This window comes from Culex quinquefasciatus, chromosome 2, assembly GCF_015732765.1.
Source record: "Culex quinquefasciatus strain JHB chromosome 2, VPISU_Cqui_1.0_pri_paternal, whole genome shotgun sequence".
NCBI classification, from domain to species: Eukaryota; Metazoa; Arthropoda; class Insecta; order Diptera; family Culicidae; genus Culex; species Culex quinquefasciatus.
Genome location: NC_051862.1, coordinates 138,367,313 through 138,386,983, shown reverse-complemented (window position 1 = coordinate 138,386,983; position 19,671 = coordinate 138,367,313). Strand labels below are relative to the sequence as shown.

The window sequence follows — 19,671 nt, the reverse complement described above, 5'->3', positions numbered from 1 at the left end:
ACGAAACATATTCATTTCTGTCGATAAGTGATTCTTGTGTAAAATTGGCCGGGGAACACGATGGTGAGGTCAAATCAAAAAAATAAGTTGGGGTGTTTTGAGATACGGCCGTTTAAAGTTTTCAATTGCGCAATACAGGTAGAAAAAATAAATTAATCAACATTTTGATCACGGAAATGGACTCTATGTCCAATTTCCTTCAAAATTGAGTCTAAGACCGACCTTCTAAGATTTGTGGTTCCTGAGCTATCGCCGTTTGAAGATAGGGATTTTGCTCAAAAATCGGCAAAAAGTCGATTTTTTGGGGAGGTACAAAAATGGAGGGGGTGGTCCGATTTGGATGAAATTCGGGATTCTTGCATGTTTTGATAGTATCAACAGCTCTGCCAAATTTGAGCAGGATCGGAGAGGGTAATTTTCAAATTTGCACTTTTTCGTGCACAGTTGAGATGGAATGACCCATATGGAGCCTAACATTTTAAAAAGGGCACACACTTTTGTAAACAATAGTGTATCCCATTCCCAAATTTTCATTTTTTTTAATCCAGACGAATATTAAAAAAAAAGCCAAACATTCAAAATTACGCCTTTTTGAAATGTAAGTCTTGACTAATCATTTTTGCCAAATCGGATCGGGAAATTCAACGAATGTTTCATATTTTAACATTGAAAATCGGACCATTATTTGAGATATCGACATTAGAAATGGCGGGTTGTTTGGGTGAGACTTAGAAAACTTCAACTTCCTGTTTCTTTTTCATAAAGCCGCTGTTTCTCAGCAACCAAAGGTTCAATCTTCAATGTCTCCTAGACAATTTTATAGCATATTTTGTAAACTTTTCAAAAAAAATATTTTTAGAAATGGTCACTCTTGGTCACTATTTTTAATACCGTCAGTGGGGGTGACATTGGGTCTAGGGGTGAGATTGGGTCAAAGTGATTTTTTACGGATTTTAACATTTCTCAGGTTCTTTTCAATGAAAATGAATTCTTTTGAAAGGGTTGTGTAGGGGACATCTTAAGATGACTTTGCTGAAAAAATCTCATTCCTAGAACAAATCCTGTTATTTTGGCAGATGTTTAAAGTTGGGGTACGTTTTTGGCCAAAAATGACCTCTCGAAAAATCATTTTTCTAATATTTTTGTAAGAATTGCTCGAAAACTACCCAAATGTTTGAAAATCTCCACTTCAAACATTGTAGCGTGTCAATACGATTCCCTCGAACAAGAAACACTGTTGCATGACTTGTTGTTACCATATCGTTGTATTTGAGAATCATTTTAGTTTCATTTGACCCATTGACACCCCCTCTAAGGGGTGAGATTGGGTCAATTTTCAAACAATTGGCATTTAAGGTAGTGTTCATCAAAATCCACCATATTTTGGGAAAATGTTAGTAAACTATCTAAGAACAAATCTACGTTGAAAGATTTTCCATGTTATTTAAATTGTTTTTGTTATTAAGAAAATACGAGAGGTGTATCGTTTTTTGACCCATAGTCACCCCCACTGACGGTATCGAAAAACTGCTAATATTTCGCTAAAATCAAACTGTCGGTGGCTATATCTTGAAAACAGAGCCTTTTATCAAAAAATCTGTAAAGTACTTTACGATTGGAAATTCAATTTTACATTAAAAAATTACGTCAGATTTGTTTTGGCATGAAATTTAGATTTTTTCCAAAAATCACTATTTTATCATAAATTCATAACTCGGCGGCAGATTTTTTGACCATGTTTCTTTATGGTTTTGTCCTCTAAAACATATCAAAAAATCTCGAAAATCAAAAAATACATATTTTGTGAAATTGAGTTTTTGTGAAAAAAATTTAATTGAAAAATCGGCAATTTTTTTCCGTGTACCTATTTTTTTCTCGATAGTTCTCAACAATACCTACAACTTTGCCCAGAATCAGAAAATTCACTCAAAAGTTACAGCTGTTTAAATATTTACGTACCATTTTTGTATGGACAGCTGCCAAAATTGTATGGAGACTTGTATGGGTAAACCAATGACGCAACATAGCTTTTTTGGTCATAGGGAAGGACTCCACAAAGTTTGACCCAACTCAAAAAATACAAATACAATCCATTTCCAGTTTTGATAGAGAATTGCTCAGCTGGATTACTACTTTTTGGCTGTGTTTGGCGATTTGACAAAATTTAAAAGCATTAATCGATGACAGTGCTTGAATGCAAAAAAAACTGTTATTCTGATCTCTGTATTTATATGGATCTAGGATAATAGAGAAGGATAATTCCATTAAGTATGACCGACTTCAAATAACCACATCTGCACAAAAGCCAATATAAAATATAGTCACAGCCATATTTCAATTTCATAACATAATTATTTCACATAATAGCTGCAAATCCAACCACGATAATGATGGAATATGATTCTAATTAATTGAATAGAGTCTGCGAGTTCATTTGCAATCAGGAGAGAGCAGAGCTCAATTCAACAGAATCTAAACAATAGTCTGTGATGTCTGTGAACTCGCGGAATTCGATCCATCTGTACATCGCAAACAGGCAACCGGCAACATTGTTGCATCCAATCAGGGCACTATGCACAAGTTCGTTTGAAAGCTAAGAAGATTGCCATTAGCTTGTATAGAGCGGTACCATGAAGCCAGCAGCACACGCCTAATATGGGCAGGTTTGTTTGTTGGTCTAACCGAACATGTGGTAATCCTGCGGAGATTTCTAAGAGGATTGAAGAGTTGCTAATCGAAGATTAAATTTGAATTTGAAAAGAATATGAAACATTTATTTAACTCTTTTGTAAAGACAATACCCTTTACCGTTCAGACATTCAACTAAGGCTTTACCGAGCCACCTGCAAGCCCAAGTTATAATTAATCTCCAATTTCGTACTAATTGTGCTCCGAGGGTGAAATTCGATGACAGATAATTCCATGGGCCCGAGAGATTAGCACCGAGCAATTACAGAGCAGAGCAGCGGGCTGTGCTTGATGTGGGTGTGACTAGCCGCCCCAAAGTGGTCCTAAACTTTCACTTCCCCTCCCAAAGAAATATTTGGAAAGGGAATTCCCCCCATCGGCTTCACCGTGAGAAAAGGTGATACGACGAAAATGGAATCTGAAGCACTTTCCCAATTTGCCACTCGATAGAACTCATACCTTTCGTCCCATGAAGTTCATGTTGGCATCGATTGAAGCAGCAAAAGCAAGGTGGAAAAGTGTGGGGGTGAGGGGGTCTCATTCTTCAAAGCTTGCACAGCTTTCTGAGCGAGAGAGAGGCCTCATAAATAATGCATTCCGGAAATTAAAAACATCGTTCTTGAAGCGTCTTTTGACTTGAAAGTTTCTGTTTGGGAAAACAGCATGGTACTCGCCACCTTCTCTCTGGGGCAGTTGGTTGTTTATTTACGAAACAGAATGAAAGTGAGCAACCCAGAGCTGTAAACAAGCACCAATATCGTTTCAGTTTGGGTAGGGGAGAGTAAAGCTACTTGGTAGAAAAAGTGCATGCACGAGTGACAAAACGGCATCTGGATAAATTCGTTTTAGCCAGTTGTCGCAATTGCAGGGTGTGGCAAAAAACGACCTGTTCGGAACTACATTTCATTTGAAAAGTATCAACATTGCATGGAGTTTTTACGGTTTTGCGAATATCTCAGGATTAAAATAGTAGAGACGGAAGTAAAACTCCCCAGTATCCACTAACAACTCTGCATGACATGAAGTGAATAAATTACCTCTCGGAAGTATTTGGTCAGTTTAATCATTTTTCCGAAGTGTAAGGTGTTTCCAGCAAAACGAAAAATTGCTCCATAAATATATCGCAAAATAAAGCTCATGGTCCAGAATCTATCCAGAGGCGAAGTTGATTTACGTTCTGCCATCGATGACGTCACATAATATATTGGAATATATATATTCAATAGAGTCGAACAACGCCAGGTATCGATCGCTTCGTGGAAGAAATACCCATTTCGCAACGACGCAGACAAGCAGGGATAAATAACTGCGCTCAAAATGGCAGCTCATAAATCTAGCGTCGGGTTTATCTGACGTCGATAGACGGTCGGGTCAATTGAACTGCTCCCGTGGTAACGCTCCTCCTGATGATCAGCGCCAGTTGGGTGACCTTTGGTGAGTATAATGCCACACACCAGAGTTGCGGTGTTGGAATTAATGTGATGGATTGCACACCAATGCATCTTGGGACGCAAACTCGAATCAACTTGGCATTTGATAGATACTAACAAATAGTTGCATGTCAAACCATAAATAAAATATGGACAGTAATTATACATTGGAAACATGTACAAAGATTTCGTTAACATCACTATAAATAGTATGTAAGTACATTAAATATTTACGGTACCGTAATCTGGGGCGAATCGAGACTTCAGTCTGAATAGGGACAGCAGTTTTTAGAGCACGTAAAGCTTTTAAATTTGGAAATGGATGTACACATTTTGTTAGTTTGAGTCTGTTCTAACCGAAACCAACCAGAAAAATCAAAATGGTTAAAACTGCTGTCCCAATTCGCCCCATGTGTCCCGATTGACCCCAGTTTACGGTACTCCTGAAGGTGTTAATTTCCATGTTGCTGAATTTGAGCAATTCTCCATGGAAAACAGTCAGTTTTTAATAAATTTTCTGATCAATTTGTCTTCGGCAAAGTTGAAGGTATTGTTGGGAACTTTTCCGAAAAAATAGGTACACGGAAAATTTTTTTTGCCGATTTTTTAATAAACTTTTGTACACAAAAACTAAATTATTTAAAATCCGTATTTTTTATCATCGAGATTTTTGTAAATGTACGATGACAAAGAACAAATCCTGTTATTTTGGCAGCTGTCTAAAGTTGAGGTACGTTTTTGGCCAAAAATGACCTCTCGAAAAATCATTTTTTTAATAGTTTTTTTTTTAATTTCTCGCAAAATAACCCAAATGTCTGAAAATATCTACTTCAAACATTGTAGCATGTCAATACGATTCCCTCAAACAAGATACACTGTTGGATGACTTGTTTTTACCATATCGTTGTATTTGAGCATCATTTTAGTTTCATTTGACCCAATGTCAACCCCCCATTTAAGCTAGTGCTCATCAAAATCCACCATATTTTGGGAAAATGTCAGTAAACAATCTGAAAACAAATCTACGTTGAAAGATTTTCGGTGTTATTTAAACTGTTTTTGTTATTAGGAAATAACGAGAGGTGTATCGTTATTTGACCCAAAGTCACCCACACTGACGGTACTTTTCAATTGTAAATTTAATTTTACATAAAAATGGGTCAAAAAAATTGTTTGCATAAATATTAGATTTATTTTCCAAAAATCGCTATTTTTCAATAATTCATAACTCGCGGCAGAAATTTTGACCACACTTCCCTATAACTCAAAAGTTGCGGATTTTTGTCACATTTGAGCAATTCTCTGAGTTTTCGGTCATTCGTTTTTTTTTTGTATTTTTTAATCCGGCTGAAACTTTTTTGGTGCCTTCGGTATGCCCAAAGAAGCCAATTTGCATCATAAGTTTGTCCATATAATTTTCCATACAAATTTGGCAGCTGTCCATATAAAAATGATATGTGAAAATTCAAAAATCTGTATCTTTTGAAGGAATTTTTTGATCGAGTTGGTGTCTTCGACAAAGTTGTAGGTATGGATATGGACTACACTGAAAAAAAATGATACACGGTAAAAAATTTTTGGTGATTTTTTATTTAACTTTTTGTCACTAAAACTTGATTTGCAAAAAAACACTATTTTTAATTTTTTTTATTTTTTGATATGTTTTAGAGGACATAAAATGCCAACTTTTCAGAAATTTCCAGAATGGGCAAAAAATCTTTGACCGAGTTATGATTTTTTGAATCAATACTGATTTTTTCAAAAAATCGAAATATCGGTCGCAAAAATTTTTCAACTTCATTTTTCGATGTAAAATCGAATTTGCAATCAAAAAGTACTTTAGTGATTTTTTGATAAAGAGCACCGTTTTCAAGTTATAGCCATTTTTAGGTAACTTTTTTGAAAAAATAGTCGCAGTTTTTCATTTTTTAAAATCAGTGCCCATGTTTGCCCACCTTTGAAAAAAATATTTTTGAAAAGCTGAGAAAATTCTCTATATTTTGCGTTATTGAACTTTGTTGATGTAACCCATAGTTGCTGAGATATTGCTATTCAAAGACTAAAAAACAGGAAAATTGATGTTTTCTAAGTCTCACCCAAACAACCCACCATTTTCTAATGTCGATATCTCAGCAACTATAGGTCCGATTTACAATGTTAAAACATGAAACATTCGTGAAATTTTCCGATCTTTTCGAAAAAAATATTTTCAAAAATTTAAAATCAAGACTAACATTTTAAACGGGCCAAACATTCAATATTACGCCCATTTGAAATGTAAGTCTTGATTTTAAATTGAATTCTAAATTGAATTCTAAAAAAAAGACCGATTTCGTAGATAATGGGTCATATAAGCTATTTTTTTCCAAATAAATCCAATAGTCATTTTTTAACCCTTCGTTGTTGTACTGAGTGTTTATTTTAGGACCCAAGGATCACATTGTGTTGATATTGTGTTGACCTGTAGTTAACATTTAATGAATGCTTCCCGTTATTCTTACCTGGCAGATGCGACGATTTGTTGAAGTCGGTATCGCTGGGTCGTCTCATTCTGCCCAATGTGCTCGATGTGTCCGAAGAATCGTCTGACGTCACAACAAAACAGCAGCCATAACAGCAATAAAAACGTCACGCACACGATGGTGATGATGATAAATGAGTGCCAATTGAGTGCGCAAAATTTCGATAGCAGCAGCAACAGCAGCAGCGTCAACAGGTGAGATAAAGGTGATGGAAGTGTGTAAAATGTGCATGAAATAAAAAAAGGGGAGAAGAAAAACAAACAAGCGAAAAAATAAGATTAGTATCAAACAGTAAACAAGGGGGGTAAAAATTAAAGCAAAACAAACAGTCACACACAGAGAGCAAGGGTTAAATCGGTTCGACAAACTTTCAAACAAACAAGACCAAAATTTGTCAATGGCAAATCAAATACAAACTTCGTTTTTTTTTGCGGATCTCTCTCAAAAGTTCAACTGCTCGGGATTTACGTAAACAACCGACCGCTGGTGTCTGTCCATTCCCTGTCACCATGACCAATATATTGCGCCGGTACTCTTTTGGACCGGTCAAGATTTGTGTGTTACGAGTACAATTCAACACGCAGTGTGGTGGAGGAGAGGCTGTTGGTGCGCGCACATTTTTGGCCGGAATTGTTATGTCAAACGTTTGGCGACTCCAACTTGTCGATTGGCAAGGTAAACAAAATAATCCCCCCGTCAAAAGTGGGACTGACAGGTATTTAACACGGATCTTTGGTTCAAATTGTAGATTGTGGATGAAACGAATTCGATTGAATATCTGAGCGGTCATTTGACTTTGTTGATCATATCTGATTATAGAAACTGCGATCAGTTTCGACGTGGTTAAACTACTTTTTATCACCAAAACAAAAATAACAGTTCTGAAAAGCACTTTTCAGCATCCATTTGAGTGCTGAAAATTTCAAATTAACAGCACTTTTTAACCGTGTTTTAAAGATCATACCGTGACAAAGTGTGGCAATTCTTAAACTTCAAACATCAAAACAGCCGCCACCAACAGTCAAAGACTGCCGCCGAAACTAACTCCTCGTTGAAAGAGCTTTACAACCGTTCAAAAGCTAGTAGCTACTGCTGCTAGACAAGTGCTTTGGCGGCTCCGTTTTTGGCCACGACACCCCGTCCCCGCGGCTTAAGTTCTGTGCGTTAATGAGACCTCAGAGATTGGTCAGTTTATTGCGTTGGTGGGGTGCGAATTACACGATTCTTGTCTCGGACACAGTTGTACTTTATTAGCTGTTTGACGGGGAGGTCCGTCAACACGTGCTGCGTAATCAATTAAGTTGCCGAAAAAGGTCGATTTCTTTCTGGGAGTGTCAATAAAATATATCGCATTTTCCCCTGTGTGCGGAAAACCGAGCGCAATGTTTGATCCTAAGAATTGGTTTCACCTTGGGGCGCAATAAGATACAGGTAGCAGTCCAGAAACATTCCTGGAAGTCATTGCCCGGTCAAAGTGTCTTTCCCAGACATGCAGCTTTGTACGTACGATGTTCGTGTTTATTTAGCAGCCGCTGCTGTCGTTTTGACATAATATTTGGTCAACAATATTCGACTTCTAGCGTAATTACCGTACGTCAGACGGTTTTCCGGGAACCTGTGACTTCCAGCTTTTGTGTATATTCATGAAAGCTTTTCTTTGAAGGCAAACATTGGCACTGTTGCGGACTTCTGGTTAATTTGGCTGGCGAAGCTTGTTTTTGTTCTAGGTGAGTTTCAATGATATTTTTTGTTTATTCGTTTGTAAGTGGTTGTTTTTGCTCAACTCTAGTGCTCGCCGAATTCAGAAACATTTAAACTTGAACCGCGGAGAATTTTGTTGCAATATTTCGTTGGCGACAATCAGTAAAGAGCAATTCTCTACGAAATCGGTCTTTTTTCTTCAATTTTAATTTTTGTATTTTTTAATCCGGCTGAAACTTTTTTGGTGCCTTCGGTATGCCCAAAGAAGCCATTTTGCATCATTAGTTTGTCCATATAATTTTCCATACAAATTCGGCAGCTGTCCATACAAAAATGATGTATGAAAATTCAAAATCTGTATCTTTTGAAGGAATTTTTGATCGATTTGGTGTCTTCGGCAAAGTTGTAGGTATGGATACGGACTACACTGGAAAAAATAATACACGGTAAAAAAATTGGTGATTTTTTATTTAACTTTTATCACTAAAACTTGATTTACAAAAACACTATTTTTAATTTTTTTTATTTTTTGATATGTTTTAGAAGACATAAAATGCCAACTTTTCAGAAATTTCCAGGTTGTGCAAAAAATCACTGACCGAGTTATGAATTTTTTAATCAATACTGATTTTTTCAAAAAATCGAAATTTTGGTCGTAAAAATTTTTCAACTTCATTTTTCGATGTAAAATCAAATTTGCAATCAAAAAGTACTTTACTAAAATTTTGATAAAGTGCACCGTTTTCAAGTTATAGCCATATTTAAGTGACTTTTTTGAAAATAGTCGCAGTTTTTCATTTTTTTAAATTAGTGCACATGTTTGCCCAGTTCTGAAAAAAATATTTTTGAAAAGCTGAGAAAATTCTCTATATTTTGCTTATTCGGACTATGTTGATACGACCTTTAGTTGCTGAGATATTGCAATGCAAAGGTTTAAAAACAGGAAAATTGATGTTTTCTAAGTTTCACCCAAACAACCCACCATTTTCTATCGTCAATATCTCAGCAACTAATGGTCCGATTTTCAATGTTAATATATGAAACAATTGTAGGAGCGGCCGTGGCTGACTGGTCACGGTGTTCGCTTTGTAAGCGAATGGTCCTGGGTTCGAATCCCATCTGCTCCCAACGAGAAAGTATAGGAAATATAAATCTTGAAACTCTGAACATGAACGAAAAATCAAAGTCGCTCGAGCCGGGGTTCGATCCCCCGTCCTTTGGATTGGTAAGCAAAAATGCTAACCACTATGCCTTCGCTACTTGGTGAGCTATGCCTGGAATTAGGAATACTGTTACTATCAACTATATACGCGCTGGGTCCTTGTCCATTTGACAAGGGTTCGGAAGTTCTAAATAACGTTTGAATCCGATTGGTCCAAACGTTCTTCAGGGCGGGGCTTGTCGATAAAGCTGAAGTACCTCGCGCTCGGCTAGCCAGCGTAGAAATGGGTCACCGAAGCTCGGCAGAGCTAACACCTTCCAAATGCCTATGCGAGTTATTTGCATGTATAGAATGTAGATCTAAAAAAAAAATACATGGAAACAACTCAATTTGTAAGAAGCGACCGCGTGGTCCCGTTTGGTTGGTTGCACACACACACACACATAATATATGAAACAATTGTGAAATTTTCCGATCTTTTCGAAAAAAATATTTTTGGAATTTTCAAATCAAGACAAACATTTTAAAAGGGCGTAATATTGAATGTTTGGCCTTTGTGAAATGTTAGTCTTGATTTGAAAATTCCAAAAATATTTTTTTCGAAGAGATCGGAAAATTTCACAAATGTTTCATATATTAACATTGAAAATCGGACCATTAGTTGCTGAGATATTGACGATAGAAAATGGTGGGTTGTTTGGGTGAAACTTAGAAAACATCAATTTTCCTGTTTTTAAACCTTTGCATTGCAATATCTCAGCAACTAAAGGTCGTATCAACAAAGTCCAAATAAGCAAAATATAGAGAATTTTCTCAGCTTTTCAAAATATTTTTTCAAAACTGGGCAAACATGTGCACTAATTTAAAAAAATGAAAAACTGCGACTATTTTCAAAAAAGTCACTTAAATATGGCTATAACTTGAAAACGGTGCACTTTATCAAAATTTCAGTAGAGTACTTTTTGATTGCAAATTTGATTTTACATCGAAAAATGAAGTTGAAAAATTTTTACGACCAAAATTTCGATTTTTTGAAAAAATCAGTATTGATTAAAAAATTCATAACTCGGTCAGTGATTTTTTGCACAACCTGGAAATTTCTGAAAAGTTGGCATTTTATGCCTTCTAAAACATATCAAAAAATAAAAAAAATTAAAAATAGTGTTTTTTTGTAAATCAAGTTTTAGTGATAAAAAGTTAAATAAAAAAATCACCAAATTTTTTTTACCGTGTATTATTTTTTTCCAGTGTAGTCCGTATCCATACCTACAACTTTGCCGACGACACCAAATCGATCAAAAAATTCCTTCAAAAGATACAGATTTTTCAATTTTCATACATCATTTTTGTATGGACAGCTGCCGAATTTGTATGGAAAATTATATGGACAAACTAATGATGCAAAATGGCTTCTTTGGGCATACCGAAGGCACCAAAAAAGTTTCAGTCGGATTAAAAAATACAAAAAAAATCGAATGACCGAAATCCTAGAGAACTGCTCTAAACAAATTTACCGCGAAACAAGTATTTTAAAATTCATGTCAAAATATCTAAGTATAGTCTATTTTTTCTGCGAAAATAAAAACTTTTTCACAACGGAATTAAAAAAAAAATTCAATATATTTTCGATCATTCCTAGGCATACTGAATATGCTTTGAAACGCAAAAAAATGCATTGTTTCAGTTAGCTAGACTTCTATTTAGGTAAATTACAAAATTTACGTTTTTTGAAAAAAATATGTTTCTGTCCCTTGATTTTTCAGACCGATTTCGAAAGGGGTGGCGACATAAACATTTAAAAGTATTTGCAACGGCCAGGGATAGAATGATCGCAAAAAAATCCTTCTCGCTTGCGAACATTCTTCACTCGCGAAAGAGAGAGGAGGCAAATCATTTGCTGATGATTTTTTCAGCCTGAAAAATCTGTTGACATGATTTCAGTAAATGGATTAGATTTGAGAGAAATAAGCCATTGCTAATTTCAATTCAAGTCATCGTTCTTCCCTGCCCACTCCTCAAAAATTCCCCAAAAAATAATTATTGCTGAAATATTTTATCATTGAAAAAACTTCTAAAAACTAATGTGTGCCAACTAATAAATAAAACATTGTATAACGTTTGTTTTTTACTGATCCTCGGTCCCAACTTGGTCACAGCACCTAAGAAGACCTAATAAAAATAAGTTTGTTTCAAGTTTATTTTTGTATTTTAATCAAATTGGGCATTTTTGGACTTTTTGGTAATTCTGAGTGTAGGAAAACACAGATCGGAAAAAAAACATAAAAGGAGAATGGGCAAATTTGTATGGGAGCTGGTCCAAGGATGTACACGAACGGGACCAACTTTTTTCGAAAGATCTCGCCGAAACATGAAAAAAAGTCTTCTGGACCAACTCTCTAAACCCCGGGGATCAAAAGTTACATGCTGTTGAAGTTTGAGCATTTTGGGTTAAAATGAACAAAAAATCGTTTTTGCTATTTCTAAAATCATTCATAAAATCTCTGTTTCATTATGGATTTCGATTTTCTTGACTTCATTCGACGCGTATCAGCAAAACTATGAGTTCTGATATGTCTTAGCATGATTGAAACATGATTTCTCTTTTTTATCCGTTTGAACCGTTTGTGCAAGAGGCATCCCATAGAAACAAGTCGAAACTTCAAGGATTTGAAACCGGGTCCAACCCAGACTGCTTCAGTGAGTATGGAAGGCTTCAGTGCAATGTTGTAACAACTTATTGGGATGGTCTGAGTCATCCGAGAACTCCTTGGAGTTAAGACCGGTGAGTCTACCGCCGTAACAAGCAAGATGTCGGCGGTTTTTGACCATGGACCATACCCGCATGGCTTCAGTGAGTATGGTAGACTACTATGCTGATGTGTTGGAGTGTCCTGGGTTCCTAGGACTCCTGGTGTTAAGATCTGAGGGTCTACTACCGTAACAAGCCAGTGGTCGACGGTTTATGACCCCGAAAATACCCGCATAGCTTCAGTGAGTATGGTAGACTGCTTTGCTAATGTGTTAGGATGTCCTGGGTCATCCAAAGACTCCCTGGAGTTATGATCTGTAGGTCTATGGCTGTTACAAGGACTCCTGGAATGGTCCAGAACATCCCAACATAACAGCAATACAGTCTGCCATAATCACTGAATCTTTGCGGTTATGATGCGTGGTTAAAAATCATCGATCTTTTCTTGTTACAGTGACCCAAATATCTAAACTCCAGGGAGTCCTAGGATGACCAAAGACATCCCAACACATTAACAAAGCAGTCTACCATACTGTTTGAAGCTATGCGTGTATGTTCCGGGGTCAAAACCGGTCGACATTTTGCTTGTTACGGTAGTAGACCCACAGATCTTAACTCCAGGGAGTCCTAGGAGAACCCAGGACACTCCAACACATCAGCATAGTAGTCTACCATACTCACTGAAGCCATGCGGGTATGATCCGTGGTCAAAAACCGCCGACATCTTGCATGTTACGGCGGTAGACTCACCGGTCTTAACTCCAAGGAGTTCTCGGATGACTCAGACCATCCCAATAAGTTGTTACAACATTGCACTGAAGACTTCCGTACTCACTGAAGCAGTCTGGGTTGGACCCGGTTTCAAATCCTTGAAGTTTCGACTTGTTTCTATGGGATGCCTCTTGCACAAACGGTTCAAACGGATAAAAACAAGAGAAATCATGTTTCAATCATGCTAAGACATATCAGAACTCATAGTTTTTGCTGATACGCGTCGAATGAAGTCAAGAAAATCGAAATCCATAATGAAACAGAGATTTTATGAATGATTTTAGAAATAGCAAAATACGATTTTTTGTTCATTTTAACCCAAAATGCTCAAACTTCAACAGCATGTAACTTTTGATCCCCGGGGTTTAGAGAGTTGGTCCAGAAGACTTTTTTTCATGTTTCGGCGAGATCTTTCGAAAAAAGTTGGTCCCGTTCGTGTACATCCTTGGACCAAATTTGCCCATTCTCCTTTATAAATATTTTCATGAGTTCATTTTCGGTTAACAAAACTGTTACAATATTGTGATAATTTTTGCTTCAAAATTATGAAAAATGGGTTTTAATTTCGTTTGTTTTGCCCCCCCCCCCCTCTCCTGCCCACCTCCTTTCGATCTTGTGAATCGAGGGACAAAATCTGTAAATAAAATTTTTACCTGTCTAAAAAAGAACAATATAAGACTGTAGATGAGAATAAATAAATTATCCAACTTCATTACAGCTTCTGCCAAGCCTTTCATGTAGCGCCCCTTAATTCGCAAAAATGACCAATGTGCTCATAAAGTGACATCTCTGCAAAAGAACAATTGTTCAAACAATGAAAAAAAAAAAATAATAGAAATTATTTTTGGTAATTTTGATTTGGATGAAACTGGAAATGTCTCGTCTTTGGATAAATTTTAGATGGCAAAATATATTATCTTTTGAACTATGGTACAATAGTTGGACAAAATCATGATTTGGCAGTGTTGCCAATTTTTCGAAAATAAATATGAATTTCAGAAACTGTACAAAAAAGCTTTTTTTGTATTGTAAATTTATCTGATTTAATTTTATAAAAAAATCTCTGATCTCTTTTAAAAAATATTTTCAGGTTTGTTCAAGTTTGGCCTTAAACATGAAAAAAGTCATGCATAAAAAAACCATCAGTTTTTAACCGGATATTACTTGAAAACGGTGCACGATATCGAAGTAGGGAAGAGTGGGGCAAGACGATCATATGGGAGCAACTCTCTACGAAATCGGCCGATTTCGGCCATTTTTATTTTTTGTAGTTTTTCATTTGACTCAAACTTTGTGGGGGCCTTTCCTATGACCAAAGAAGCTATTTTGTGTCATTGGATCACCCATAGTCTCCATACAATTTTGGCAGCAGTCTATACAAAAATGGTACGTACATAAAAAAAGTTGTAGGTATTGTTGAGGACTTTTGAGAAAAAAATAGGTACACGAAAAAAAAATGCCGATTTTTTTATTAACATTTTTTTCACAAAAACTCAATTTCCCAAAAAACGTATTTTTTGATTTTCGAGATTTTTTGATATGTTTTAGGGGACAAAAACCCGCAACTTTTGAGCCATAAAGAAACATGGTTAAAAAATCTGCCGCCGAGTTATGAATTTTTGAAAAAAAATGTGATTTTTGGGAACAATCAAAATTTCATGCAAAAACAAAGTTGACGTAATTTTTTAATGTAAAATTGAATTTCTAATCGAAAAGTACTCTACAGATTATTTGATAAAAGGCTCTGTTTTCAAGATATAGCCCCCAAAGTTTGATTTTAGCGAAATATTTGCAGTTTTTCGATTTTTAAAAATAGTGACCATAAGTGACCATCCTAAAAAATATTTTTTTGAAATGTTCAGAAAATTTGCTATAAAATTGTCTAAGAGACATTGAAGATTAGACCTCTGGTTGTTGAGATACAGCGGCTTAAACAAAAAGAAACACGAAAATTGAAGTTTTCTAAGTCTCACCCAAACAGCCCACAATTTTCTAATGTCGATATCTCAGCAAATAACGGTCCGATTTTCAATGTTAAAACAAGAAACATTCGTGAAATTTTGCGATCTTCTCGAAAAAAATGTTTAAAAAAATTAAATCAAAACTAACATTTTAAATGTTAGTCTTGATTTAAAAAAATTCAGAATATTTTTTTCGAAAAGATCGGAAATTTTCACGAATGTTTCATGATTCATGATCAGATTGATCAGAAAATTCATTCAAAGTTACAGTTATTCCAGAGGCGACTCGTGCCCGAATGTAGTACCTGTTCAATGTTATTTTTTTAAATTCTTTATTATAGAGTTTTTCAGCCGGAGGCTGGTTCAACTCTTTTGGATGATTTGACTTCGTGCTTGAAGTCGATCCGGTTACAATGTTGTTTTAATAAATATTGATTATAATAATAGATCGTAGTAAATTTTTGAATCTCAATGTTAAAAAATGTTTTTGAAGCTTTTTTCTTTCCAATGGCTTCTATTTTTATGTTTAAATATTTTTATGCTATTATAATTTTCTGTTTATGCAAATAATTAATTACACTTATGATTAAGACTTTTTTATCTCGTTAAAATGTATTTTTAAGACTCAATCATTAGCGTGGCGAATGTGGAAAAATAGAGCAATCGCTCTGCCATCGATCGAAATTCAAGGAAAGTTATTGAACATTGTACTAAAATTCAAAACTCTTCATCAGTATGTTCAGAAAAAATACCACATCCACATACCACAAAGGAAAACTGTTTGTTGGGCTTTTTAAGGCCCAACTAATATTGAGCTAACTTGGTTACTATTTAAAAATTCAATTGACATTTTACTTTATACTTTTTAGAACCAGGTCGTATCGCTTTTGATCCTTTGTCAAATTTTTAGAGAATTGAATTTAATCACTGTTATGTCCTCAAGGTTTTGGAATTTAATTTCTGAATAAAAAGAAGAGCTTCTTCTGATGTTAAGAACAAAACTATATTGACATGAATCCGAAATAATGAAAATATTTGTTTTTAGCATCAGTGAAAAAAAGTTTTCAGAACAAATTCATGCTACAATATATGATAATAATATATTCAACTAGAGTGAACCGGACCAACAGTCTGAATAAACACAGTCGTTTTTGGAGCATTTAATGGCATCAAATCTTGCACTTTTTAGGACTGCATCCGCTTTAAATACAATTATCCTGAAAATAAAATAACGATCATGGTTGAATCTACGATCATAATTCTTCTCATGTGTCCCGAGTCTGGAAAAAACACAGTAGGGTAGAGTAGTCATCAATGAGACACGGGGAACAATGATAAAATGGTTCTCACAAGTCGTAGTTTCAACCAATCAGGCTCATATTTGGGGGAAAGGTGTATCTATTGGATACACGTCTGCTATCCTAGTGGCTTTGGTTATGGACGCTCCCTTGAAAAGTTATTCATAAATGTTTGATTCTGGGGTGTAAAAGTAAATTAAGAACAAAAAATACTTTTGCGCTCCTAGGCTGCCATTTACACCAAAACTAATATTTCTTCAAATTTCTTTCGACGTTCCATAGGGATTGAGTTGGGCTACAATGTCCTTTCATTAGGTTTGACCAAAATTTAGAATATACCCAGAATCCAGAGCTGTCTCATTGTTCACCACTCATTTTAGCCCATGGGTTACAATGAGACACTTTGATTTTTCTTCATTAAACATTTCAAAATCCATGTAAATCTTTCAAAACATGAATGGAAAGTGATTTTTGGCATATTTATAGAGTTTTAACTTCATTTAACCAAACATACAATGTTGTTTGGTATAAATATATGGATTTTACAAAATTTAAATACTTTTTAGCATAACTTTTGTTAATTAAAGTTTCATGTTGGCAAAATTGCTTTAAAATGTTCAAGGCAAGTCACCTGTAATGTAACAATACAAAAATATAATGTTTTACTAGCAAAGTATTGATTTTCGTAGAGTGTCTCATTGTTCCCCAGCTGTCTCATTGTTCCTGCCAAGTGCGTCTACAATGAGACAGTTGAATAACTCTGGCTGTAGATGTCGGATCGATCTCATATTTTGGTCAGTGTTAGAACACACTAAAAGAAAGTAAATACAACAAAAAGCTCATTAAAACATGCTGAAGAAAAAATTAGAAAAATCGTTGAAAGTTGAAAACCAAAAGTGTCTCATTGATGACTACCCTACCCTACTTTTTTGTTTCAATTGTTTCAATTCAATCTATCAATCACACTATCTAAACTTAACATTACATCACTTTCCAGTAGAGCAAGAATCCACTAGTAACCAAGAAGATCGAAGAGGTTCAACGCGCGCAGTTGAACTTTCCAGTTTTAAAACAAGCCATCACCAGTCTGCGCAAAACAGCCTGATGCCTAAAAGTGCGCCAAATATAGAGCAATATCTGTGGTGCTCTCGCGCTCTCTCATTTATTCATGCTCTCAACGTGCTGTCAACGCGCTGGCTTGTTTACCTTTTGCAAGCAGCTCCCTGCAGAGCTGAGCGAGCTAAGTCAGCTGGGGCCTGGGGGTGGCATTTCGCTCTCTCCCAAAAATGCTGTCAGTTCACGCTCTCAGATTGAACCAGATTTACGAACACATCGATAATGCCGCTGCGTATGAATAGAATGCTCTTTACATGTGTTGAATTTTTTCCGTATGGAGATTTTTTCCCCGACGTTCAGAGGGTCGGTGTGAACGCGACGAGCATTTGCGCGTGGCCCGTCAGGCTGGCTCGCTTTAGTATTGGTGGGTTGTAAAGAGAGGTAAATAGTAAAGGGTGGCGGACCAATGCTTTTTTGGTGCATGCAGCGCTGCTGAACATAGGACGTCGATTTTGTTAACGTCAAACAAAAATTGTAATTGTATGTTGCTGGTTGAAAAAGCACCGCGGTACTTAAATAAAAAAAATATCCGCATGAAATCGGCTACCTGTTCAATGAACAGGTTGAACAGGTGGACGAGTCGCCTCTGAGTTATTCGAATATTTACGTACCATTTTTGTATGGACAGCTGCCAAAATTGTATGGAGACTTGTATGGGTGAACCAATGACACAAAATAGCTTCTTTGGGGAAGGCCCCCATAGAGTTTGAGCCAAATCAAAAAATACAAATAAAATCAATTTCCGGTTTTGGTAGAGAATTGCTAATGGGACAAGAGGAACCCTGCTGATTTGACGTGGAATCGCTTAATGATTAAAATTTTCCGTTAAATGAAACATTGAAGATGTTGCGAAACAAGTCCTTCTTAAGAGTAGGAACAATAATCATTAACCCTCTACTGCCCAAATTTTTTTTTCGAAAATATTTATTTTTCCCGTGTTCAGGAGGTCATTTTGAGCAACTTTTGTCCTACGAAAAACTTTACTTCTCTTGTTTTATGTGTTTCTTGTTTTATTTTTAGTATTTTAATTTGCATTTATCTTGTTTAGTTTATGTTTGTTTTTGGTAGTATTTGGCCTATTCTACCATCTAATATAATTACATTTTGCCTATCTAATTTTTTCACGTTTTTACAGTCATTTTTTCAATTTTTTGCATGTTTTTCACATTTTCTGCTATAAAATGGCACCATCATCATTAAAATTGCGAAAAAATGCGTAGAGGCATAGTCTTTTTACTGAAATTATAGGAAATGTTAGTAAAAAACACAGCCAAAGTTGACCTCTAAAAAAATGACATTTTTAAAAACACTGGCTAAGTCACATAAAACAAGTTAAACTCCCAACCCTGAAATTTTCTAAAATTTTAAAAGTTCTTCTTTCCAATGCTTTTTAAAGATCAAAAATCGGTTGGAAAATGGATTTTTGGCGATTTTTTAGATTGAAGCCCGTCTAGAGGCGGGGTTAGGTTGTAGAGGGTTAAACAATATTTTAAATCAAATTTGTGCAACCCAATTACACCATCATAACTTTTTCCGGAATCACGCTACCATCCACTTGGTTAATGGGTCCATTGTTGACCGGTGAGGGACTTGTGAATGACATTCAAGCAAAGAAGCACCAGCAAAAACTTCGACTTGTTTCGCTTTAGTTTTGGAGGGTACAAAAATGGCACCATGGTGTGAAACTAAAAGCCAAGAAGGTGAGGAATGACATTTATGGCTGATTTTCGCCATCAAATTATGGAATAATTACGGTGGCGGGAGTCAAAACAATAAAACCGCCTAAAGCGGATCCGATTTAGTGGCTTAATAAGTCGACATTTAGTACGATAATGGAATGTGGTGGGGGTCCTAGTTCTCAGGACTGATTTGCAACCGAATAATAGTGGTTTGGCATTTTTGATGTGCTCGAATTAGGAATGAATTAGAGAAGTTGAGTACCAAAAACGAGTAATTTTCTGCTGAGAAGTATTAACCTAATATTCTTTTAAGAATTGTCTGATATGATCGTCACTGTAATTTGAGTGACTCGAGTCAGAAGCAATCGATAACGATCAAATTGGTCTAAAAGGTCAAGTTGCCCTAGCCAAATAATGCTTCAAGTTCTTTGAAACATTTCCAAAGATTCCAACATATGTTTGTGGTGATGTCCATATCGTATCTTTCCGTGTAAAAACCCTTCTCATGCAAAAAACTACTTATCTGACTTATCGTTAATCACCCTGTTGATACCGGCCATAATCCAATTTTCACGCATGACAACTTGAGGCAAT

At 35.8% G+C, this 19,671-nt stretch overlaps 1 protein-coding gene across 10 annotated transcripts in view; it reads right to left on the bottom strand.

The window, feature by feature from the left end:
• Window positions 1-19,671, bottom strand: part of LOC6036674 (restin homolog) — a 207,413-nt gene that overhangs the window by 77,898 nt on the left and 109,844 nt on the right. For 9 of the 10 annotated variants that reach the window (XM_038254798.1, XM_038254799.1, XM_038254795.1 and 6 more), the window contains one exon: window positions 6,620-6,703. The exons of the other annotated variant lie outside the window; for it this stretch is intronic. In XM_038254798.1, the coding sequence (XP_038110726.1) occupies window positions 6,620-6,703 (84 nt within the window). The remainder of the gene's footprint in view (window positions 1-6,619; window positions 6,704-19,671) is intronic. 10 annotated transcript variants of the gene reach the window in all.